General features: G+C 46.0%; 1 protein-coding gene across 3 annotated transcripts; it reads right to left on the bottom strand.

Annotated features, from left to right (window-relative positions):
* Positions 1-257: 257 nt before the first annotated feature.
* On the bottom strand, positions 258-19,486 carry C8A (complement C8 alpha chain). 3 transcript variants are annotated; one of them, XM_053985760.1, is made up of 12 exons: positions 19,288-19,486; positions 17,142-17,238; positions 16,063-16,207; positions 14,832-14,976; positions 13,074-13,263; positions 11,629-11,829; positions 10,099-10,339; positions 5,645-5,773; positions 4,849-5,006; positions 2,616-2,838; positions 599-759; positions 258-408 (listed from the first exon to the last, which is right to left on the bottom strand). In XM_053985760.1, the coding sequence occupies exons 1-11, from the start codon at positions 19,398-19,400 to the stop codon at positions 608-610; spliced, it is 1,794 nt and encodes a 597-aa protein (XP_053841735.1). In that variant the 5' UTR covers positions 19,401-19,486; the 3' UTR covers positions 258-408; positions 599-607. The 3 variants fall into 3 exon arrangements, with proteins under 3 accessions (XP_053841735.1, XP_053841734.1, XP_053841736.1); XM_053985759.1 differs by having other exon boundaries at positions 258-759; XM_053985761.1 differs by lacking the exon at positions 19,288-19,486 and adding an exon at positions 16,446-16,585 and having other exon boundaries at positions 258-759; positions 17,142-17,231.
* Between the last annotated feature and the right edge of the window lie 6,590 nt (positions 19,487-26,076).

Below are 26,076 nucleotides of genomic sequence, written 5' to 3'. Positions count from 1 at the left end.
TTTATTTAAAATTCCTCATCGGCTTGGGCTTACATTCTGCAAAGGATGCCTCGGCATCTTTAGGCTGAAGCCTTCTCCGTGCAGAGCAGCATATGGCTTTGCTGCAAAGGCAGCCCTGGCCAATATGCTGGACTCACAAATCTGACAGTGCCAACTTACAAAAGTTTCGTGGTACATATGTCAATACCAACTGCATAGATCGTGAGCTCTTCCTCTGCTTCCCAAAGGAAAATATATAAATGCCCTGAGAGTCAAGCTCAGTTGTGTAAACACTCGCAGTGAATTTATTTCATGACACGCTGTAGCCCCGTGGTCACCCAGCAGCTCCACCTCCTTTTGGGTGTGGATTTTGTGCCACCTCCTGTGCTGCTGCAGCCGTGCTGGGCACCGATGGGGCTCCCATCACATCTGGTGGGGCAAAACCATGGGAGCACTTGGTCAGGTTTGACACAGTGAATCCAGCACATGTAGCACATGTAGGTTTGACACAATGAGTCCAGCACATCACCGGTCAATTATTCCTCCCAGCGGTAATTCCATCGCACGCCTGGAGTATTTACAGCCCAGCCCAGGTTCCAAACCACCCCGTCCCAGGCACCTTGTGCTTTCAGCAGGCTCTGCTCTGGAGGTCTCTCCCAGCACAGGGCTGCCCGCCGTGCTGCGGGGCAGGGTTGGAGCACTGCCGGCTGCGCCGCGCCGTCCCCGCCTGGCACGGGGACCAGCCCGACCAGCAGCTCCAGCGCCCGTCCGTCTCACCACCTGGGCACACGCAGAAAAGAAAGGGAAACACAAACAAAAAAAAGGGATTTCAGGTCTGCTTGAAACTTCTGTGGCACTTGGAAGCCAAGGCAGAAAATCAGCATCACCCCAAACACCAACAGCTGTTTCTTGCCCATCTCATCTGAAACCCTCTGCCTTGGTTTTCCTTTCCCAAAGCGCAGCTCACACCTCTCTCTGCAGCAACTTGCTTGCCTCTGACCAAGGCAGAGGGACAGAAGTTCCCTAAGGCTGTGGGGATGTTGTGAAAAGTCCTTTTGGAGATGGGTCATTTCAAAGCTTTTTCATTACAGTACAGACTGAGTTGTCAGGAGCGGTCGATACTATGGATTACGGCGGTGCTCCTGAATGATGGGAATGCTTGATGGCTGTCATTTACTGTCGTTTTTTATTTACTCATCTGGCCTTCATGCCTGGCTTGGGCACTTTATTAATCTAGACAGTGCAAATGGATGTGTGTGCTCTTACTTAGTGCTGGCTGGGAAGCTGCATTTTCCATCTGCTGGGACATTGTGTTTAAAAAAAAAAAAAAAACATTAGTTTGGTCTTAAATGAGTTTTGCAAGTGAAAACTTGAAAATAAAAATTGCCGATGAGTTTAGAAGTGTGCCTGTCCCCACTGTTGCTAAAATCAAGGAGCACAGGGCTGGCTGGTCCAGTGCTCTGCTTTGGTCCTGGCAGGTCCTGGGCTTCCCAAGCAAATTCCTGAGACTTGGAGACAATTTAAAGAACCTGAGCTTTTTAAAGAAACCCACTTCATAGTCACTGAAGCAAAGCTTTGGCATTCAGCCTCACAAACCATCTCCCCAGCTCTGCTCCAACTCCTTGTCTCATCACAGCTTTGATTTCCTGCTGGTGAGACCCCAGTGACGAGCCCACAGTTGAAGGCCTGGAGCTCTGCCTGGTGGAACTGCTCTGAAGATGGATTTTTCTGCCAGCTTCATGTGCTGAGATTTAGATATTTTTTTTTTCCTTTTTAGTCATCATGAATCAGGACAAAAATATCCAGAGAGAACTGCAAATTTTTTTTGGAAATTAAAGAGCCTGTTCCGACCCTGGCTTTTTTTGCTACCCACTTAACTTTTTAGGATAGTATAGAAAGTGACAAAGAAAACATAAATATAAGCCTGTCACTTTGGAAAAACATATTTTTTCACCCCAAAATAGACACTCTAGTCAAAATGCATCCCAGGAGGGGGTGGGAAATCTGGCAGTGTAGCAATTTTTTACTAAAACAGCTTTTTTGGTGGCACGTTGTGTGAGCAGTTGCTTCACCTGAGCCTTTCCCCTTCCCTCCCCTCCCTGCCTGCTGAGGTTTGTGCTCTCCCCCATGGAGCAGCCATCCGTAGTGGGATGCCACAAGCCCTCCAGAGGATTTCCTGGATTTAATCCAGCAGTTACACAGCCTCATTTCCACTACTCTATTTATAGAATAGTAAATTATAGAATGGTTTGGGTTGGAAGGGAACATCTCATTCCAACCCCTCTGCCATGGGCAGGGACACCTTCCACTATCCCAGGCTGCTCCAAGCCCTGTCCAGCCTCACCTTGGACACTGCCTGGGATGGGACAACCTGTGCCAAGGCCTCGTCACTCACACAGGGAAGATTTTCTTCTTCATATCTAACCTAACCCTGCTCTTTTTCAATTTAAAGCCATTCCCCCATCTCCTGAGCTGCTCATCTCAGTCCCGTGCGGGGCTGCTCGGCATAAGGCAGCCACAAAATACAGAAGGGATTGATGCGTGGATGCCAGGAGCTGTCGGTTTAGCCGCGTGGAGGGGGAAATCCATCCCCTTTGGTGCCTTTCCCCCCACCCTGCTGCAGGCTGGGCTCTCACCTGGGCGCTCAGTGTGCTGGCAGGCGGGTCCTCTGTAGCCAGGGCGGCACTGGCAGGAGCAGGTGTCACCCACCAGCACGGGCTCCCCGTTGTTGAGGCACGGCCCACAGCGGCAGGGGCTGAATTCCAGCAGGAACTCATCCAGAGCCCTCTTCAGGTGCTGCCCTTTGCTCTCCACGCGGCCGAGGTTGCTCCTGCGGAGGATTTCGTGGATGGGCTGCAGCTGCGGGGGATGGAGATGGATGGCATGGAAACAATTTCAGCTGGGCATCGACTGGGATGCTGTGACAGTGCTGGATGCATTCAGGACTTGGGGAAAAACTCATTTGTCTTCCTCGACAGCTGCATGTACATCATGCAAATGTGTTGCTGCCCCAGTGAGGAGCCACCGTTCCAAAACCTTCCTCATCTTGGAGGTTTGTGTGGGATTGGCTTTTCTGGACATGCTTTGGGGTTTTAGTAGGGATTCAAATGATAAATTAAAACACCCCAGTAAGCCCATTTTTTTGACTGATTTCTTAGTGCTGTCACAATCCCTGAGATTCTTGCATGCTCTTTGCCTTTTTGAAGAAAATGTTTTGGTAAGAGCTTTGGACAGAGGGTATCATCAAAATTTATTGCCACCCTATCCCTTGCAGTGGCCAGATTGTGAAATATCCAGTAAATGCTGAGAATGAGGAATTTTGCCTATATATCTTTTGCCCTTTGATGTAGTGAAATAATACCGTCATCCACAGCTTTGGGAATGTAACTCGCTCATCATATTTTCCAGCAGCACAATCCAGTTCCCATATACCAGTCAGCAAAAACAGTCCAGTTTGGGCAGCACTTATAACTTGCCCAACTGAATATTAATATTCAATGAGTACTAAAGCTAAAAACTTGGGACTGTGTGAGGACACTTATTTACATTTGTCCATCGATGCACCCGTGCAAACGTTCCCTGTCTAGGCCAGGAAATTGTTCCAGGGAAGAGCTGGGTGTCAGCTCACAGTGCAAGGCAGTGTGAGAGTGATTTCTGGGGAGGATCAGGATCAGCTGAGCTTTGGGAAGAGCTCTTAGGCAAATTTGCACAAGCCTGTTTGACAAACCGAGGGGACTGCAGATAAGAGCTGCTGAAGTGGCCCCTCTGGTTGCAGGGTCACTGCTCAGCTCTGGAGCAGAGAGGTCAGTGCATGGTTTACTGGAAAATAGAGAGGTCAGAGAGGTTTACTGGAAAACTGCAAGAAATCCTGCCCAGAATTAATGGGAACTTGTGCAAAAAGGTGAATAACCTGCAGCTGGAACTGAAAGCTCTTCAGTGTTATCAGATCTTTCTGCCACCAGCTGCTGCCCAGGAAGGCTTGCACAGTCCTTCTTGCCCTGCCAATAATACAGATAATTCCCAAATCCATTTTCCCTTCTCCCACTCTCTGTCAGAGCTTTCAGACCTGCTTTCAAATGAAGACAAGAGGGATAGAAATGGCAGCATGTCCCTGCCACAACAGAGATCCTTCCCTCCCACTCCACAGCTTCTGCTGGAGCAGACTGGTGATCCTGCCACTTTGGGGTCCCTGTGGTCCTGCTGCCCACAGCTGCGGAGTTGTGGCCACCCCCTCATGCCTCTGCCAGTTCTACCCTGGATTATTTGTTTGTAGGATTGCCCTTATCTGTCCCTTTCCATCCCCTCTGCTTGCACTCATCTCCTCCCACCCCAGAAGCCCTATAAGATGCTTCAGTGATCTTCCCATTTTATGGAGCATCCAGTGAAACAAAAGGGACACTAGAGCCTGGCTGATTTTTATGGCCACAGGCCTTCTTTTTGGAGTGTGGAGAAATACAAGACCCACCTGACAAAGTAGCCAGGAGCTCCCTGCTCAGAGAACTCCTGGAGGGGGGCTGTCTTTGCAGAGCTTTTGCTGGGTAACAAAACACCTTCCCCAGCTCCCCGTGAGTCCCCTGCTTATACTAGGGATGAATACAACTGCAATTCATTGTGAAGCTGTTGGGGAACACATCAGAAACTTAACCTGGCACTAATCCAGCATTAAGCTCCTTGTCTGTCTCCCTGTGGATGCAGTCAGTGGGAGATGTACTCCCCATTGTGAAATGAATAAGAGGTTACCAGATCAGTGGCCCATTACATTTAATCTTGTTCTGTGATGGGATCACAATAAAAATACGAAATGATCTGCTCGACTACACTTTCATTCCTTAGAGCAGCAGAGTTTCTTCAACTGCAGAAAAGCCTTACCTGGAAATCAATAACAGCAGGATTATATTTTAATGACCTGCCCCAGTGACGATACATTTTGCCATCCCAACTCTTCAGGAGCCCTCCGCTGTAACTGGTATCTCCCCCTCTAATCCGGGGAATAATATCTTCCACAACTGCACTGTGGCTCTCAGCATCTGCAGAGTTGAATTGCACACGTGTTATTCAGCTGCTGTTTCCACACAGGCTCCAGAAGCTGCTCAAGGGAGGTGAGATCAATCGTGCAGGGGGCTATCAGGGGGCTGCCTCCCGGGATCGATGTGAGCTCAGTGCTCCCTGCTTGTGGGGTGAGCCCTGCCACCTCATCACAAGGTGACAAGTTGAGCATCCCAAATCCTCTAAGCTGAGAAGAGCTGAAGAGCCTGCACTCCTCCAGCCTTGGTTTCTGGGTAGGACATGGGCAAGAGATCACACTGTCTATAGCTCATTATGAAATGTATAAATCTGGGGGCTCCTACCTTCTTTGAGTACTTCTTAGAGTCAATTTTGACTTTTTTTAGTTGCCAGTCTGTCACTGCTGTGGACTGCAGCCTCCAAGCCACCCCACGGCCTCTGTTTCTAATCCAGATACTGCTACATTAATTCCTGCTCTTTTAAGAGGGATCAGTATTCCTGGAGATGTGGACCCAAAGTTTCTGTGCTCCCACCTTGTCTGGGGGACAGCACCAGAGCTCCCTTCCTCACACCTTGTGCGACCCTACACAAACCTCTGTGCCCAAGTGACCAAAACAAGTGACCCAAGGAGCCTCAGGAGACCCCTGCCCTGCTGCTGTACCAGTATTCAGGAGTCCTTTCTGTTTGCAGTCAGAGTGTGTCAGAGTTACACCCAGATCCAGGTTCTCCTTGCTGGCTGTAATGCCAAGGGACAGGCCAACACAGGCACTTATCTCCTCGATGCTGATGGCTGCAAACCAGAAAGTAGACAGGTAAATTCAGTGACTCGTGGTGTTCGTTTTCCTACTTCTCTTTTCTGTCATTGAAGAAAAGATTCAGTTACATTCATGGCTTGTATTTTGAAGTCAAAAGCTATTCTGGGCAGAGGACAGTGGAAAACCCCAATATTTTATTGGGGTATATTGGGCCTATCATATAATAGGTGTAAAAATTGTTTCCTTAGAAAATATTAGAAGACAGTAAAAATCTTAAGGCTTCAGGCACAAATGTCCCTGTTTGATCTATATATTTAACAACAAACTTTGTTTTTTTTTTCACAGACTAACTCATAGCTACAGTAAAGCCAGGAAGAGCAGCTGAAATCAATAGAGCCTCACTGATTTTCCTAAATTCAGGATCTGACCCACCCATTAATGGCTTGAGCATCACCTTAAGGAGTAGCTTAGAAAAGGTGTGTGTGCTGAGAGCTGCCAGAGCTTTCCTGCCTGCTGCTGCCAGCACCACCACATAGATCATGAAAATATGTAACTGGAGAGCCATGAAGCGACTGCAGAGGGGAGAAGGGAGCTAATGAGGTGCTTTCCCCAAGGTAAGCAATGTGCATATTTCATACAGCCTGGCTTTATGTAAGCACTTCAGTGTACTGCAAATATGAGGCCGTCCTCTTCAGTAGTTAAAAAGCCCATTGATTTCAGTAAATGCGGGTATTGTAAGTAATAGGTAACTTTTATATTGCTCTTTTTTTTGTCAAGAGGACCTTAAAGTGTTTTCCGAAGAAGCCTGGTGATGCATAGCATGGTTTTGAAAGGAGGCACAGAGGTCAGTGGGGTTTGTGTGTTGGGGTTTAATGGTCTGAAGTTTAAACCTCTGTCCAAATCCCACCCTGGAGCACTGTCTGCTGAACAGCCTCACCTCAGCACTGGAGAGCAGGGCCTTGCTTGTGTTTAAAATATTGCTCAAACACTCATGGCTCTGGTTTTGTGGAGTTATGGAATGGCCTGGGTTAAAAGGGACCTTTAAGGGCCATCTGGTCCAGCCCCTCTCCCTCATGGGCAGGGACATCTTCAACTACACAAGTTTGTTCAGAGCCCAGCCCAACCTGGCCTTGAATGTGTCCAGGGATGGGACATCCACCACTTCTCCAGGCAGCTTGTGCCAGTGTTTCACCAACCTCATTGTAAAATATGTCTTCTTTAATCTACATTGACCCTCTTTTAGTGGAAAACCATCACCCCTTGTCCTGTCACAAGAGGCCCTGATTAAAACCTGTCTTTCTAATGTCTTTTAAGCACTGGAAGGTTGCCATGAGGTTTCACTGAAGACTTTTCTTGTCCAGGCTGAACAACCTAAATTCACTCAGCCTTTTCTCATAGGAGAGGTTCTCCACTGCTCTAATCTAAGCTTTGTGGCCTCCTCTGGACCTACCCCACCAGTTCCACGTCTTTCCTGTGCTGGGGACCCCGGAGCTGGATGCAACACTGCACGTGGGGCCTCACCAGAGGGGCAGAATGCCCTTCCATCACCTGCACGTGGCCTTGTTGGACCTCATGATGTTCCCAAGGGCCCAGAGCTTGTCTAGATCCCCCTGGGATGTCACCTGCAAACTTGCTCCCTTCTGCACAGGAGAGGCTCTCTGGAGCCAGCTGGGGCACAGATCTGCTTCTTGGCCTGGTGGATCCATACCCTGCTTAGGTACTCAGCATCCCTGAGAAAGGGGCTGCAGGTCCTGGCTTCAAAGTGGTGAGAGCTGAAACACGCTCCAGACTTGAGTTGGGAACTGCATCCCACTGCAAAACTGGGCCCTTGAGAAAGATTAAACGTGTAGCACTCAATTACTTGTACTAAACTGTTCAACAGTTGTAAACACAGTGGGTAAAGCTCACTCACCCAAAGCAACATGAGTGATTGCTTATCTTGGTGCTGGAGTGCCATAAAATTAAACTTGAGGAACACCCTGATTAATTGATTTGCCATGGTTCCCGTTGAGTAATTACGTTCAGCGAGGGGCTGTCGATACCATTCGCTATTGGTCGCGGCAAGATCGGGTCTTGATAAATGAAAAGTGGTTATCACTGCAAAAGGGTGGCCTCAGTAAATATTAGTGCTCGAGGGGGGGAGCCCTGATAGGTTTGTTTTTTTTTTTTTGTTTTATATGATATAATTTGCGATAGTTAAATGTGCTTGAGTGATAAGATTTACTGCTGCATTTTGAATTAATCAGAATATATGAAGACTCTTTCTAATTTACTCCGTGCATAATGTTCCTCCCATAAATGTTCTTGTAATGTGTGAACACATTATACTGTTTTCTGCTAAATAATAGAACCATAACAATCTATTTTAAAAACAAGTAATGAAAAATATTGATGGCAGAGCAACGAGGGACCTCGCTCTGACATATGTATTTATTTCACTCATGACCACATCCATATAAGCCCTCGCAGCCTGAAAGCTGGGAATGGGTCTGGCAGCAAAACTGCAGCCCTAAGCTCTGCAGTGAGCTGTGGATATCTAAACACAGGAGGTGGTTTCATTTTCAAAATTCAGGTTTCCTAAATGCTCAAATGCCAGATGCTCAGTGACCACCTAAGCTGTGTCTCATTTAAGGAGGGCTCAGCCAAGGGATCTTTTTCCTGAGTTTGTGCGTTAGTCACTGATCTAAAAATAAATTAATATTCTCTGTTCCAGAGCATTTAGCCAACAGCCTCGTGGGCTGTGTGGGCCCTCAGGGTGCAGTGGCTGACCTGAAGCAGTGCCATGCTCAGCCCCGTGGGGACTCAGTGATGCATCTGCAGAGCTTCAGACTCATCTTAGGAAGCTCTAATTTTAAGACTTGAGCACTTATATCCTGATCCTAACCATTCCTCAGGGAAGGAGGATAATCCTCTTGCAAACACAGCCTCCAAGCATGGCTGTGATCAACATTAGAGAAATCAGGGTTTTTTTTTTTTTAACTAAATGCTTTCAGACAGTGGCATATCAGACACTGCAGGTGGGTCCTTCTGGGTCAGCACTGTGTGACACAGAGCACTGCTGGCTTTGTGAGGGTGGACTTTCTGGCCGAGCCTGGATTAGATGAAAATTACAGAATGGTGCTGCATTAGAATGAAAATTGCATCTCTACTGGGGTGCATTTTTGTCTTTTGCTGGACTTCAGTATCCTTCTCTCCTAAGATAAGGCATCTCGTAGCAGTAAATCTTCTTATATACACAGCAAGCACAAGATAAAGCAAAATAATAGCCTCCCTCCACATGCTCTTGATTAATTCTTCCTCTGAAATTGGCAGTCTGCTTCCTGAAGACTTGCTTGCCAAGACCTTGTTCACTTCTATATCACTCACCCTTCAAAGTGAAGGAGGAATTTGAAGAGACATCATGTTTCCAAACATTAGAGGTTCAGGAACTTGCTGAAAATTCTCTCAATCAGTAATTTCTCGTGGAAAAATTGACATGGTTAATGTGCAGTATGGAGTGCATAGTTATCCTAATGCTGATGGGACCAAACCATTTCAGACCAGGCACAGAATCTGAGGCAGAACCATGAAAATTATTGAAATTACTGAAATTACAGCAATTTGCACCTGTTGTCTGAGATCTCAATTTCCTTCTTCATCAGTGTCTGGCCTGGAGTTACCAAGGCAGTGGTACCCTCAGCACAGCAGAGTGATGGCCCTTAGGGGAAATGGGATGTATTGCATTGTTGACACCTTTACAAAAGTTGACAACCTGGTTATTGAGCCATATTACTGTTCTGTATCCCATGTTTTTGATTAGGAAAAATGTTACATTTTTGACTTGCTAGCAATGGCAATTCTCACGTTCTCGGCCTTTGCAGTGGGTGTTTTATCTAAATGAGATTTAGAGGTAGGGCCTTCCAGCCTCATACACTCCAATTTGTTGAGAACTGGAGCTAACAGGGGTCTGTTAGTCTCCAGATGTGACAGTAAGCAGAGTGAAGTGGCAGAGGTATTGCTGAGTGCAGTGCAGTGTTTCCATTTACAGAAAATTGTGGCCCTCGCTGCGAACGGGCTGAAATGTGAGAGGGCTGATTTGCTGAGCTCTGGGTGGAGCTCAGCCTTCAAGCATTCATGGTGAACAAAGATGACAAGAAATAGGAGAAGATTAGCAAGTGACACTGAAGAAATGGAGAAAATGCTCAGGTTCCTTCCTTAATGACCAAACCCTCACCCAGGTACTTCTGAAATCAGAGCAGGAAGCACATTTGGTGACACTCAAGCTAATCCCAAGCCACGTGGCCAGTAGTGCCACCAGGTTAGAAATACCAGTTTTAGAGCAGAAAGCTTAGAACAGAGGATATATTTTGATTTTTCTGACCTTTTCTTCGCATTTCCTCCTTATTGATGACAAGGATGTACTCAAAGACACCCCCCATGGTGCCGGACGTCATGAAGTGGGTGCCGTAGTCGTTGATGAATTTGGCATACATGCCATAGTTGTAGGTGTCTGGGAGGTCCTGCAGGGAGAGCAGCACATCTTCATCCAAAACAATGTTGTCCCTTCTCATCTTGAAGCGGGCTGTCTGCACCTTGGTCACAGCTCTAATGAATCCAACCTCCTGCAGGTAAAGGAAAGAGGAGCTGCAGTCAACATTAATTTAAAGAAATGAATTTCTAGTCTTTAGGCTTGCAGGGGAAAGCCTGAGTCTCTGACTCTCAGTGCATTTATGGAAACACGCCTGATTTTAAATGAAATAACGGTAATTCTTTTTTTAAAATCTCTTTCTGATGTGCTGTGGAGGTGGAGGGCCTTGGGGGGTTGGATACTATGGGGGCTTTATTGATGTGTGAATATGATCAGAGTTGGGCTCCACATAATTCCCCTCCATTCTCCATTTCTGCAATTTCTTTTTCCAGTTTCCTTTCCATATTGTTTACCTCCTTTTTGCTTTTTTCACAAACTCAGTGAGTGGCAAAGCACAAGGGTCAAGCCCAGATGAGCAGAGGGAGATTCCCTGGCCAGGAGGATGCTGATGGAGGTAGAATTTCCTGGATATGCCACCAGGTGCAAGGCTCCATCTCTGTATTTGCCATTGCTTTGGACAAGTATCCGCTGCAACATGAGCAGCCCTTTAAATGATTCCTCCAATAACTGATCATCATTTAGCTGCAAACATCATGTGAGTCTGGACAAGGGCACAGTAAATACTATAATGGTACTCATTTCAAACAGCTTTTAAGGGCATTTTAACTCGGAGAACCATCAAAGTAATTCTTCTTTATTGTTTTCTGTCAGCAGCCTGGAGAGAAGTGGGGATGGGGCACGGTAAATGTGGGAAACACCAGCACTCATGTTATTAGATTGGAAAGAGGTCATCACTGCCAGTCCATGATGCAAACCCTCTGTGAGAAGTACACCCTATTATCAGGTGCTATTTTTTCAGCGTGGTATTTTAACCTCCTGTAAAAAGTAGCCCATTTCCCCGTCACGAGGCAGCTCGTATTAATTTGAGCAAGATATATTTGCTACTAGAGATCGTTCCTTGAGGATAATTGTTTTGATCAGCATCTTGATATTCCTTCCTCCCTCATCGTCACTTTCAAGCATTTTTTATTTATGTGCTAAATGTAGCCATGAAACAGGATGGGGTGAGATGACATGTGCCGTGGCACTCCGTAATTCAATTTTATTCCTACTCCCTGTTTGCTAAAACATACCAAGAACTGCAAACAGGATTCCTAATGATCATACATTTGCAATTACATGAACAAATTAAGGTACAATTACCCTGTGTTAAAAAATGCAATTGAGAGGATAAACTGACATAAGTTACAGCCAGACCATGCGATGCACAGATGATGCGACTGGAGCAGATGCATCGCTGATTTGGCTGGGTCTTTTTTTTACCTTTGCATCATACTGTGTGAAATTCTTCAGGGATCCTTTGCCACCTGATAAAGTGAGGCCCAGGTTTAACATGAGAGTTGCACCTCCAGGCCCAATTCCAATGGTGAAGCCCGTTGTTTTGGATTTATCACTTTTAAGGGCGTCAAGCAGGTCCTTTGAATCGTCGTAAAACTCAAAAGAAAATCCAGAATCAGCATGAGCCTAAAATGAAAGGAGCAGACATTAATTTTTCAGGTGCTTCCCTTCCTTTTTAATCTCTTTTTCTTGAAGGAATACCACTGTTAAAGCCCATGATGCTCCTGACAGCACCAGCGCTGACTTCAGTGAATGTGGAATAAGGAATTAATTCCCGAGCTTTATCATTTGGAAATATGTGATAAATGTGGATAAAGCCAAGCATTTTGCTTCTCCCATCTCCAAGCAGGGGAAAGGTTTGTGTTTAGCCACTCAAAGCCAGAGCTGGTAATGGTACCTATTAAGACAGCCTGACACTTCCCATTATAAAACCCTCCTTCCAGTTCCTTACAGCCCTGCCAAATCCTAATGATCTGGACTGATTTTTTTTTTTTTTTTTCTCACCAGCCTGCTTCTGGATGAATTTATTTAGGAAAAGAAAAATTCAACATCTATTTACAATGGCAAGGCTAGAAAACAAACATTGTTTTGCCTGTGTTTTAGAGAAGTGACCTTTTCCTTGACAGCTCTACTTTGCTGGCACGTGGAATCGAGCAGCTCTGCTGAGTCTGAGCTGTGTCATTTGCCAGCTCTGTAAAAAGCCAGCCCCAGTGTTCAAACTGGGGACTAAGGGATTCTGCCTGCTGGGAGGGCATGAAAGCTACTTGCATTGAGCAGTATTTCCCAGGAATAATGTGTTTTCATTCATTCATGTCAGAAAACACGTTAAATGTTTAACACTGTTGCCAAGGCACCCACTTAGGATGTGGGAGACCCAAATTGAATCCTTGCTCTGCTTGGATCAGTGTCCAGCATCAGACGTGACTTTATGGACTATAGGTGTTGTGATCCCTGGTGATGGGTTTCAGGATCTCTGTCTCGCTCAGAATTCAGATTTATGCCCCCTGTAGCCATGCCATAAGACTTAAAATGCTTTCAAAGATTGAACCAGCAGCACTGTTACCATTTTACACATGGCCAGCTCCATCCCTAGAGAGGGCAAAAGGCCTGTGCAAGCTCTACAGCTCATTAATAGCAGAATTTAGAGAAAACACCTCTCTCTTGGCTCTGCCTGGGCCAGAGGAAGCAGTGGGGATGCCTGGGTGATGCAGCACGTGCGTTCCTTGACGCGCCTTAAACCAGCATTTACAACATCGAGTGCCTGTTGAGGTACTCTTAACTACAGAGAGAATGCACCTGATATCTCTGTGGGAAGTTTGTCTTTTTTTGCTGGGGAATTGCTGCCAAATTCGGCCTCCTGCAGCACTCACCAGGAACTGGTACACGTGGAAGTTGTAAGGCTTGCGGAAATACTTCTCGTCGTCCCCGTAGTGCAGGCGCTCGCAGGCGGCGTCGTACCGCAGCTCCCGCCACTCCCCGTTGTACACGTACTCACAGAGCCCCCCAAAAAACCCGGGGTCGTAAATGTTCTGCCGCCCTTCCTGTGTCAGGATGTTGTATCTTGGAGAGAGGTAGCATTCAGGAGTTTATCCATCACTCCCGTTTCAATTCCTCGGTCTCTGTCACAGGCTCTCCTGATGCTACGGGTTATCTATCCTCAGGCCTCCTGAGGAACTGGAATAGAACTTAAAGCTGGGTTGGGTTTGTTATCTCCCTGCTGTCTGCTTCCCAAAGCTACCAGGAGGCAAACAGCCATTTTGTTTCCAAGGCATTAGTTTGGGCTCGCATGCAAGAAATGGAAGAAATCAGTGAAGTTGCCCAGCCCCTCCCAGCAAGTACAGCTATGAAAGTCCCAAAGTCCTGGAATTCCTCCAGGTTCCTCTTGAGCCCAATGCATCTCATTGTCACAAAGTGCTTCCTGGCATTCTCTGCAATTATTTTCTGTCTTAATTTAATCTCTTTCTTTTTAATAATGGTCCCGTTTCTCAGGGTAGTTAACACCCTCCCTAGACATGAAGCCTGTGCTTTGCCAAGTCTGTCACTTATTATTTCCTTATTCCTCCTTCTTCCTGCTCTCCAGCCCTCACAGCTGCTGCCCTCTGAAATCCCTCCTATTACTTAGTATTCCATGTAATTCCGTGGCCCAAAATGAAAGCTTTATTCAAACTAGACAGCAGCACCGCTCTTCTCAACAGGGAACCATCTTTAGGACTAAGATAGCAAATGCCGTTGCTTTTGTGTGTTCTGCAGGAGAAACACTTCAGAGAGCAGAATTAAACAGGGTTCTCAGTGGAAATTAATGCATGCCTTGTAAAACTTTTGATAGACCCTCCCAGGCCCTGGGCCAGGGAGACATTTATCTCATGGACTCCAGAGAGTGTTGGATTGAGCTGATGGGAAAGTTGCACAATGGCTGGCTCCATTTTCATCCTGTAGCCCACGTTCATAAAATCCTAGACTGGTTTGGGCTGGGAGGGACCTTAAAGATCATCTCATTCCAATCCCTCTGCCACAGACGGGCCAGTATTCTCCAAGGGAAACTGAGCAGTAGGTTGGTTAAAATACAAGGTTTTCAACAGGAGTGTCACAGTGACAATTTGCCTTTCAGTTTCATTTTATTCCAGATTTCTCTTTTGCCTGTATTACCCAATCAAACTTTGAAACTGAGCAGGGAAACACTCTTCATGGATAGGAGTATTTACATATACTCGTGTGGAGCTCAGGCTCTCTGCCTAGAATCTGTGCTCTGAAGTCCTAAATCCTGGAGTTAAATCTCCTTAAGGATGAATGCCAGCAGGGTGCTGCATCTCCCAAGTCTGCTGTTTGCTTTAGTCTCTTACTTTTAACAACTGGACAAAGCAGTGAGATAACCGGGATCTAGTTTTTCAGGAGTATAAAAAGGGTGTCACAAGTACTGTGGTCAGGTAATAGATCTGAGGCAGAATTTGAACTAAAAGGTGAAATGAGACCTCATTGCTACCCATGGTCACATGGGACAGCACCTCCCCTTTGGGTTTTGTACAGCGCCCTATCAATTCATGGATCACTGCTATTACTAAGGAAGAGCAATATAAGAAACATAATCCTGTTTTGATTGCGAGAGGAGCAGCTATTGATTAATTACTCACCCTTGGACTATTTTTTCCACCCCTGGGATTGGGAACAGATGTTCACAAGGGCTTTCAATATCTTCATCCTCACAATTATCCTCATCAGACCCATCTCTGCAGTCTCTGTCTCCGTTGCACACGAGATGCCGTTGAATGCAGCGCCCTAAAGTGCACAGATGCAGGCGGTGGCTTATCCACCCTCCAGAAATCCTGGCTGGCAGCTTGCATTGACTGTGCTGCTTTTCACCCACATCTCAAGGCCACAAGAAGTCATGCTGCGTGTTAAGCACGGCGTTATTCCATGAGGAATTGGCTTTTCCAAGCTTCTGGGACCTAAACACAGCACAGAGTCCAAGCTGGCCCCTCCCATGGGCTTCTATCAGGTGGGAATCAAGGAGAGATCACCTCGCTGCCCTGACTTTATTTTCTAAAATCACACTCTTGGAAAGTTGTGTAGGAATAGCTTCACCCTTTGGCTTAAGGAATTAAACTCCATCTTATTCAAGTACAAGGTTTCCTCTTCCCATCGCAGGAGGCATTTAGGGAGTTTATTGCAATAATTAATTGCAAGAATGGATATTTGCAGGAAAGGCAATGTGGAAGGACTTTTGCTTCTGGGAGCGTGGAGAAAGCCTTGAGGAGGGAAGTGGCACTGGTTAATTTACCCCAGTGAAGTGATGATAACCTGCTCCAGCTGATGAGCTGGTCATGGAGCTGGCCTGTGGCTCCAAATTTCAACAGAATTTTCATTAAATGCTCAGGAAGGAAGTTTGAGCCACTTGTGTAGAAACAAAAAATCTGTCAAGGCTAGTCAAAGTTTCAGAGAACAGCAGTTTTATATCCTAATCCTCAGAGCTGGAGGTGGCTAAAAATAACTAAATCACCCCAACAGATTGCTGGTTGGATTGATGATTGAACTCTGTCTCTAGCAGGGGAGAACGTGGTGAGTTGTGGAGCGTTGTGCCCACAGAGGGGAGTGTGAGCACACAGCACAGCAGTTAGAGCAGAATATTCCTACTCTCTTTGTTCCACTGAAAAAATCACATTCTCCATGTCACACAGCCTTCTTTTCTACCCAAATCTGAGTGCAGCATGGATGGATTTCTGTAAAAGTGAGGGGGGAAACACTGAAGAGGGGAAATTCCCTGCTTTCTCTTGTACTGGTTCACCCTCCTGCTGCCCGGGGCAGGGGACTGATACCCCCAGGACCAAAACCTCTCTGGCAGGGGTTTGTGCCTGGGTCACTCACCTGTTTCCTCGCACTGGAAGTCCTGCCCACACCCTGGTGGCCCTGAGCACGTTGTCTCAGCTCGACAGGCTTGCTCATCCCAGAGGTGCCCCGCGCAGCGTTGCCCTCCAAACTCTGCTGGCTGCACCAGCCGCCGGTACCGGTGCTGCACAGAGACACAGCCACGTGTGTCCCCCACAGACACCCCCTCCACAGGCCAGAAAGCAATCAAAACTATCATTTTAATAGGTATTCCTATTTTTATGTGTGTGTGTGTGGCTTGAAGACTTTGTGCACGATAGGAGAGTCAGCAGAGAGTTGGGAGCGCAGATTTGCCTGGAGTTCATACATGTGAACTTAGAGGGGGCTGGAATGGCTGTTAAAAGAATATCTCTATTTTATACCTTGGAAAAATATGGCATTTTTCCAGCTGTGTGTGCTTTGTCCTGTGGTGCACCAGGCTCAGATGGACACAGACACTAATTACAACACTGATCCTGCAACGTTTCTGATGGATTATTAATGAGAATTGCTGCTCTTTAAGCTAGGAAGGAGGAAAAAAAAGAAAGGGAGAAAAGCCATATTATTTACTGATAATATACTGTCTATATGCACAGGAACAAAAAAGGCAGGGATAAGATAAACTCAGTAGAAAGCAGAATTATGTCAGGTATGTGAAAATAAATTCTCAAACTATGAAGACATACGTGAAATGATATAAAAATATGAGAGCAGGAGCTGATGTATGAAGGCTGCTTCTAATTTCTTTTCACTGGACTATTTCCATTAAGAATCAGGGTATACTTAATTAAATCAGAGACAGAAAAGGAAGAAAGTCTCAGGCAACTATTCTGGCCTGATTCTTCCACCATTTGCCTTGATTTTGCTTTTCCTGTTTTGCTGCCTCCAATGAATTTATTCCCCAGTTTACACCAGGGTAAATAAGAGCCTCTCTGGCAGAGGAGCATTTCCATCATATTTGGATGAGTTTACTGGATGCTTCAGAATGATGAATATGTATAATATATATAATTAATGTGTGTACATCCTCATCACAGACACATCTGAAGAGAAATGAATACATTACAGTGGATCCTTACTTTTTTCTCTTGGCAAGGGAAGCAATCAGTCCATCCTGACCACTGGCTCAGCTGACAGTCAACAGGAGCTGGAGAATTAACATCTCTGCTGCTCCTTCTAGGGAGGGGAAGAAAGAGTGGTCTAAGGTCTTTGAAGCTGTGTTTTGAGAGGGGCTGAAGGCTGAAAGGGGGAAAATTATCTCTGTGTGTGTGTTTTTCCACCAGGAAGCTGGTTTGTAGGAAATGGGAAGCATCCCAAGATGTCCCATCCAAGTATTCACCATGAGAATTGAGCAGGGCCTGCAGGTGCAGCACCTGGGGATTTTGTCTTGGCATTCCTGCTCTCCCAAGATATCTTTGCCCTTTCCAATAGGTAGATTGCAATTAAAGAAAAAAAAAAAATATGACCATCATCCTGAGTAAACAGAAGCAGTATCGTGAAGAGACAGGTTTTAGAGAAAAGCTAATTTTTTGCCTTTCTTTTCAGAAGCACATCACAATCTCCAGGAACAGGGATGTTTATCGCTACTGAGCCTGTTTTGATGTCACTTTCTTTACACCGTGTGAGCTCATGGTCAGGATTTTTCCTGGCCAGTGTGAAATCAGATCCTGGTTTCCATGGGCTTTGTGGAGGGCTGGGATTGGCTGCACCAACAGTGCTGAGAGAACAAGGTACGAAGGATCTCGACTAAGAATTTGTTGGTTGAGTATTTCTAAAGCAAAATACACAAGTTATGAGGAGAAGGAAATAATTATAGGAATATTATGAAAGGAGAAAAGGGCAAAGGTATGGTATTGTAGTAGCTCTTGGGTCAGACTCTGCACATACTCTGAATATCACTACACACCAGCTAGAAAATACTTCTCCTGCTTCCCAGCCCAGTCACTACAATCTCTAGTTCTGTCTCTACTCCTAAAACCTTCATTTGTACGAGCCATTTCTTTGTCTTGAGGAGCAATCTGTGGCATGCAAATACAACCCTGCGTTTGCCACAGCCTTCAATGCATTCTGAGGGTTTATTGCAAGTCAGAACATTATTATTTTTATTATTATTTTGGTGATTAACTAATGAGCAGTCTGTTTTATTTTACAAGACTGCAGTCCAAAGAGAAATACTGATAATTAGCAGAGGTACGTAGCTCATGGGGGATTCATCAGAGGCTGGGGAAGAGAGATTTACTGAACGAGAGCCACAGCAGCTCAGTAAGGGAGCCTGTGGGTGCAGATCCCTGTGTGAGGTGAAAACCCAGGAGCCTGCAGGTGAGCCCAGAGCTGGAGGACGTGCAGGCACTGATGCCTTTTTGCTCTGACAGGAGGATTTGTGGGCTGCATCCTTCAGCACTTCGCAAAGTACTTAATTGGCTCACCTTCGATTGGATTTCACATTTACCTCTTCATTATTCTGCCTTGTTTGATAAGTTCATCAAACATCAAAAATCTTGTCTTTGTTCATTTTCAAAAGGGATTATCAGAATAAGCCTTCATAATTAAGTGTATCACTACCACAGTTTTTTTCCGTTCTGCCTTCTCCTTGTCTCCATGTTCCAATTATCACTGATACCTTTTTTTGATCCTCCTAAATCATATTTGCCTTTACAACAAGCTTGAAATTAATAGCTGTAGAAAAAAACCCTCCACCCATTTCCCTATCATGACACTATAGCTTTAGAAGAAATGTAACTTGTTTATTCCTTTCCTTCAAAGCCCAAGTGACACTTGGATAGGTTAAGAATATTGTTCATGGGGGAAAAAAACTGAGGTATGAAGATCTGGCTTGGACTGAAAACTGGGTTATTCACATGCACTTGTTAGCTTCGTGTTGTCGAGTGTAAAATAATTAGAATGCAAAAGAATATGAAAAATATTAACTCATAAATCATCCTTTATAGAGAATTCATTTCAAGTACCCAAACCCAGCCTGTTCATTTCAGTAAGGAAGTTTAAGGAGGCTTAATAGTCATCTGTAAAAGGAAAACTGTTGTGCAAACAGTTCCTTTAAGAAGGAATTATGATGCCTGGCTTGGTCTTTGGACAGCTGCCAATTTTTAATTTATTTTTTTTTTCCTAGTATCTTTGTGCACATGCCTCAAGTCAGGACAAAACTGATGGGCTGATTGACGTGCTGGTAATTCCTGTCTGGAAATCTGGGGAAGGGAACAGACTTACCCGTGGGAAGGCAGTGCCTGGAGCTCCCTGCACGCTGTGGCCTGGGCTGGTGTTAAAGCCAGTGGGCACATGGACAGGATCAAGGGACAGAGCTGAGCCAGCCTCCACCACATTGCTCTGCCATAGGTAAACTTTTGCTATAGATCAGCTGCAAACCAAAGCTTTTTAAGTTTTCAGGACTGCTGGAAGGAGCATGGAGCCCACCAGGCTCTGAAATGCTGTAGTAAATCATTGACAGCAGCACCGATCCAATCACAAAGAATCAGGACACATCCCAGAGGCCTTTGCCCTTTTGGAAACAAATTCCCAGTTTTCTGGCAAGGAAATATATTAAACTGTGCAACTGTTTCTACATTAAAGTCAATCAAGTCCTATTGCAGCAGTGTGTTTCTTACCCAGCCTGTGTCCTCCTTTTAATTTGAAGGAGGAGGAAACTCGTGTTATTTCCCACAGTGACTTCACTGTAATTTTGATGTGTCTGGTTGTTGACCAGGGACAAGCTTCCCAGTACAGCAAATTGAAGATTAGCACAAAATTGTGTTATGGGGAATGTGTACCTTCCAGATACATGAAGGAAATGTCAGTTCAGCTCCCTCCCCTTGCCAACCCCATGAGGCAGTTTCCCACCTCTAAAGCTGATGTGAGTTATCACCTGGCTTTTGGATGGCCCTACACAGCCAAGACAACATGGAAATTGAATTCCTTGTTTTCTAAAGTGCTTTGGCAGGGGGGAAAACGTCCCCTACATCTGAAATTGTTGTGGCCATACCTTGTGCAAACCCATCTGCTCGTGGTGGCTCTAATGCTTTTAGCTGGGTGGAATCTTAGTGGATGTGCACAAGTGTAGGAAAGCAATACCACAGAGAGCACCACAGGTTATTTACTTTTAAGATAATAGTCACAAGATGACAATATTTGGTTCTGTCATGTTAGAAGAAAATAAAAATGGCCATGGGAAAGACACTTGGTCACAGCCCAAGTTGCCTCATAGCTGTTTCTTCAAGCTTTCACAGCCTCCAAAATGCCCCTAAGGGCCCTGGGCAGGCACCAAAATGCACGAGGAATCTGTATCTTTATTAGGTATCAGTCAGAAAAAAGGAGATCTATGAGGACTTGTGTGTTCAAACAAGTGCCTGTTTCTCCCTGCTTTTTCTTCTGCATAAGCAGCCTGAGATGCTTTGTGTACAAATGAAGTGTTCCCAGCAGACAACTGGAAGTTTGAATCTCAATAAATTCAAGGGAATGTTTAATTATCGTAGGAAAGTCTGGTCTTGAGCTATTATAGCTGTTAAACAGACAGTGAATTGTCCTGTGTCCACAAAAGGCTGGGCTGGAAGTGTCATTTTGTGTATTTCCCAAATCAATTGCAAAGCTCATTTCAATAGCTGGTATTGTAAATTATCAAAATGAAAGGACCTCTTAGCAAGTTATTTTCATGTAATTAAAGTTCAGAGTGACCCTGGGGCTTGTCTTTGCTAAACACTAAGAAATGTAGCACAGGGGTAAACTCTGTATTGAAATGCAATGAGCAGTGCCCTTCTGTGACCTTGGGGAGCACGTTAATGCAATCCTTTACCTACTAATGCACTGCAGATGAGCTCAGAAAGTCCTTCTCCTCTCTTTGCCTGTGCAAGAAGAACTCCAATAAGGGGTTTAATATTTTTTTAATATACTATTAAACCTAAATTGCTTTCGCCTGGGAGAAGAAGTAGGGAAATGTAACTGGCCTGAGGCGATCCCCCTCGTCACCTCCCCGTTACACATCACAGCCTCTCTGCAGGTAGCTGCTAAGACAGGAAGACATAAAAAGGTTCTGGCCATGCTTATAGAGGTCTGGTGGGGATGCACCCCACTGGTTTCCATCCAAACCTGGGCTGTCCTGTGATACAAATGGCTGTTTTGCACAGCCAAGTGCCTCCTCAGCATCTAAGCAAGGCTGCCGACGCATTCTATCTTCTTTTTTTTTCTGATAGCAGCATCAGAAACACCCCCTGTATATAATGGAAGTTATTTGTGGCACATCTCCCAGGTAAAAGGCTGGGCTGGTTTGTGCAATCAGGCACAACACCAATTTCTCACTGATAGGTGAGGTCGTCTGGGGGAGAGATTTAAGCAGCCAGCAAGGCGCTCCGCGTTAGAGGTGAAATTAAAGAACCTTTCTCAGAGGTGTCATGTTCCAAGAGTGTGTATTTATAAAAGCTGTGGTTCCATTTAAAACACTTTGAATTGAACATGTCTGAAATGTTTGTGTTGGGTCCTTCACTCCAAACCTGAATTAGGTCTCTGGACCTCTGGCTTGCAGTGCTGGCCGTGCTGTCCATGGTGGTGGAGTCACCATCAGGAGGATGAGCCATGGAGTCTTCAGGAGCATGGAGAAAGGGCTGTGAGCAGGCTGGGGTAGGCACTGAGCTCACATCCTCACTTTGTGGCTGTTCCCACCACAGAGCTCTTTCCCTGACACTGAAGAACCCTTTAATTAAAAGACACACAGTTCCTCACTCACAACTCTAAAATCAGGGCAGATTAACTCAGTGTAAACAAACTCCGTGATAGCAACACAGGATTTTGTTCCACTTCAAAAAGCTCTCCCCTTCAAATGTGTTTGGCCCAACAGAAGGAGTTAATTTCTGCCTGAAGAGTGCATTGATCTTTGAGGTATCACCTGAGCAGCCCATGGGTAATGTGGCTGGCTGCAAAAGCCTAACCCCAGGGTGAAGTTGTAATGGATATAACCTAATGTTTTTGTCATCCAGCAATTTGCATTTGTTCCTTCTTCTTATCTGGATTTTTATTTTTAGTATATTCATATAGCTTTTGCTGCAGGGGATACAGTTATGTTTAAAAATTGATCCTTTTTTATGCCAATATTCTATTTATATTTTTCATAGTACATTATTCACGCAATGCTTTAAATCTGAATTGTGTTCCTACTTGAAGACCGTGAACATCTAAAGGCAGAGAGAGGCCTGTTCTTTTTTTATTCTATTTGTGCCATCCTGCCCACAAAGTTTGATGTGACTGTCACCTGCCACGTGCTGTTTGCTCTCTCGTGGTTCACCAGGGAAAAGGGCAGAGCAGACAGCCTTTTATTCAGGGCTGGAGGAGAATTTTTGAACAATATAGAGATTGTTGCAACGTGCAGAGGTTATTTAGAGCTATGGCAAGATCAAGAAGCTGTGCCTTGCAGTTGGAGCTCTGCCCTTGGAAAGTTTGCTGTTTCACACGTGCTTCTGCAGCACACATGGGCTTCTCTCAGCTCATCCTCTCTTTCTCTGCACAGCAGCTCAGTAAAAGAACTTCTGTTTTGCCAAGGAAGCCAAGCTGGCTACCGAGGTCTTCGTCTCTGAACTTCAAAAATCAGAATCCCAGCACAGATGCCATCCAGAGAAGGATTTAGATTCAGAGATGGCTTTACATTGCAGAGCAAGTAGGAGACCTCAGTAGGAGCAGGAAGAAGGACAAGATGTCTGGTATAGTTCACCCTGCAGAGCAGATGCTGTGATGTTCCTGCAGTTTGGAAGGCTGCATGACAGCAGGAAAGGGCTGCTGCAGGCTGTGCCTGACCCTGCTCATCACTGCTGTCAGGGAGGGGACAGCAAACACTGCTGTCCACCACACTTCTCCTCTGTGCACCACTTCTGCTCCTCATTACATCTGCTTTCCATCCCCAGCTTAACTTCTCCGTGCAACACTGAGCTCGTCTCTCAGTCACCGAGACTGGCTGTGGAGAGGTGTGGAAAAGGTCCAGCCAAGGGCCAGCAGATGGCCACAGCCCCAGTGCTGGACCTGCCAGTCCTCCTGCGGTGCCGCTGAACCCAGAACTGCTCTGATGAGGGATCTTCCACCAGAGTAAACACTTGGCTTTGAGCACACAAGGGATGGTGTGGGCTATATTGCTAAAAAGAGGTGTGCACTTAAGTGTGGGGTCAGACTGCAGAGACAGCCGTGTGGCTTGGGCAGAGAAAACACCTGACGCTTTGCAAGGCTGTGAAATTAATTTTCTTGGGTCCTACAGTGCTTTGATGGGGCTGATGTTCAAACTTTTGATGGAGCTGTGTGGGTCCCTCTGTGGGGTCCTAAAGCCACAGCAAGTGTTGGCTTTTGGAATGGAAGGAACGATAATACTGAGTTTTCCTAAATCCCTCGTTCCTGCCAGCAGTGAAAGACAGAGCGAGCAGCTCGGTGGTGGAAGAAGTGATCCTATTTCCCCCTCTGCTGGAAATCCACGATATGACCTCCTGGCAGGAAAATGATGATATTCCAGCCATCCTCGTCCCTGCCCATGGCAGGGGGTGGGAATTAGATGATCTTTAGCGTCTCTCCCAACCCAAACCATTCTAGAATTCTATGAAATGTGCAGGGAGCCAGGCTGGGGGGAGTGTCCTGGCCCTCCTGGGGACAGAGTAAGGCATTAAACCCGAGCCAAATCCTTCCCTGCCCTGCTTTCCATTTCCCCCCATTTTTGGGGGTTTTGAGGTTTTTTGGGTTTTTTGGGGTTTTTTTTTTGTTTGTTTTTTTGGGGTGTTTTTTTTTTTTTTTTCCAGAGATATGGTCCCTACTGCCTTTTCCCAGTGTTTATGTGGGGCCAGTTTCTGTGACAAAGGAAAACAACTTGTCAGACCATCCCCAGTCTAAAATATCTTGACACTGGGCTAATGTTATCACCAATTATGCCATGGGAAATACCTACGTTTTGTTATATTCCAAAAAAGACTGGATTGCCCCAAAATTTGCCTCATCTTCACCAGTCATGCTGCCCTACCTTTCTAAAAAGCTGAAATATTAAGAATAATATTAAGAATAAAGCATATTCCCAAGATCTGCTGTTGTTCTTGGCTTCTAGTAGCACCTCTGTAAAATCCAAAAGGGATAAAAAAAGTTGAAAAAAAAAATTCCCAAATCTCTGTAGCAGACTCATATACAAACTCCACCACTAAGTAGCTGAAAAGAATAATTCAGGGAAAATAATTCAGCTGGATGCTGTGCTTGCAGCCCTCAGACTGATTCAACTACATAATGTACTAAATGCTTCACTGCAGGGAAAAAAAAAAAAACACCCAAGAAATGAAATTTAAACCTTTTAAACAGGCCGGAATGGTTTGTTCTGGGGAGGCTGTGCGTGGGCAGGGAGTGTTTGGGGCTGCTGCTCTCAGCAGTGCTGTTTGGGTTTATTCCCATTGGGTTTATTCCCATTCCCCAGCCTGGGAATTCCCTTCCTGAGTCGGTGCCTCTGAGATGCAGCCCCAGAGCAAACCCCAAGCTGCTGCCCGAAGGAGGGGGCCACTCTGTTTTGCTGGGACATGAACAAAAGATTTGGATTCCACTTGTGCAGTGTGTGATGTTCACACCACCATGGCTGCCCCGTGCTCCCTGTGCAGTTGTTGCAGCCCACTGTGGTTTATGGCAGCCCTGATGGGGCTAGTGGGGTCCCAAGGGGCTAGCACTCACAAAATGCATGTTTTAAAGAAACTTTTGGCATTTTACTTTAAATTTTAGAGCGCACATAGAGGAATCTACCCTGTCCTTTTCCTCAGGACTGCAGCTCTGAAGTCAGAACCTCCTGATTCTCCAACAGTGCTTTAATTCATGGTCTGTGTTCACACCACTGGGCGGGTCATAAATCCTCCCCAGCTACCTGTACACAAAGCTGGCATTGATTCCCATCATGCTGTGACTCCAGCACTGGCTTGGGAGACTTCCCTGCCAGCTTGCAGCTCAGCAGGATCCCCCTTTCTTCTCCAAGACCTCCACGAGGCAGCAGGGCTTTTCATGTGGTGAGGAACCAGACTCATGCTTCGAGTCATGTCCCTGACAAACAAGCCTTTTTCTTTTCCTCAGTTTCTCTTCCAGTTATTTTTCAGCTCCCCTCACATTTGGCTCTGGAAAGCAGGGTCAGTTCCTGAAGGCATTAGGGATGCTCAGGGCTAGGATTTGCTCAATGCCCATGTGCAGAGGGGGCTAGGACAGACGGGAATGGCTTCAAACTCAAAGAGGGCAGGTTTATTAGGGCAGCTATTAGGAAAGAGAAATATTCCCTGTAAAGTGGTGAGGCTCTGGCACAGGCTGCCCACAGAAGCTGTGGCTGCCCCATCCCTGGAAGTGTCCAAGGCCAGGCTGGACAAGGTTTGGAGCAACCTGGGATAGTGGAAGGTGTCCCTGCCCGTGGCAGGGGGTTGGAATTGGATGATTTTTAAGGTCTCTTTATGGTTTTTTCCCCAGGCATGTTATTGGGAATGATCTATAGGAGAGGGGCTGAGTCTTGGTGTGTGGGATTAGGGTCAGCTCGTGAGTACTGCTCAGGCTGCCTGTGGCTTCCTGCCCTCCCAAACCCCATCAACAGCCACCTCTGAATGCCACAGCTCCGTGCAGCAGCTGTCCCTGCTCCAAGGAAAACACCAAGCACTCCTGCAGAGAGAGATGAAATAATATTTGACCAGTTACAGAGGGGAAAAGGAAGTCCCGGGGCTCTCAGCTCTCTTCTTGCCGAGCTAACCAGCCTTGCTTTTCCTGGGAGACATGCTCTGTAAAAACACAGGCTCGGTGTTTGGACAGATACTTTCAGTCTGTTCTCCAGGGCAGAAATACCCAGTGATAGGAGAAGTCGTGTTTGCCCTGATTTAACCAGGCTGTCCTGAGGACCCTGAGGAACATCTCTCCATGGAGAGGAGCTGCTTCACCAGGGAGTGTGTGTGAGCTGCAGCAAGTATGTCTGTCTTTGCTGGGCTCTGCTGTCCAGAGATGAAGGAAACCTTTGGTTCCTCTGGGGGAATGTCTGGTTTAATCACTCCG

This window comes from Vidua macroura, chromosome 9 (genome assembly GCF_024509145.1).
Source record: "Vidua macroura isolate BioBank_ID:100142 chromosome 9, ASM2450914v1, whole genome shotgun sequence".
NCBI classification, from domain to species: domain Eukaryota; kingdom Metazoa; phylum Chordata; class Aves; order Passeriformes; family Viduidae; genus Vidua; species Vidua macroura.
The sequence above is the reverse complement of the archived record's forward strand: the minus strand, read 5'-3'. Positions and strand labels throughout refer to the sequence as shown.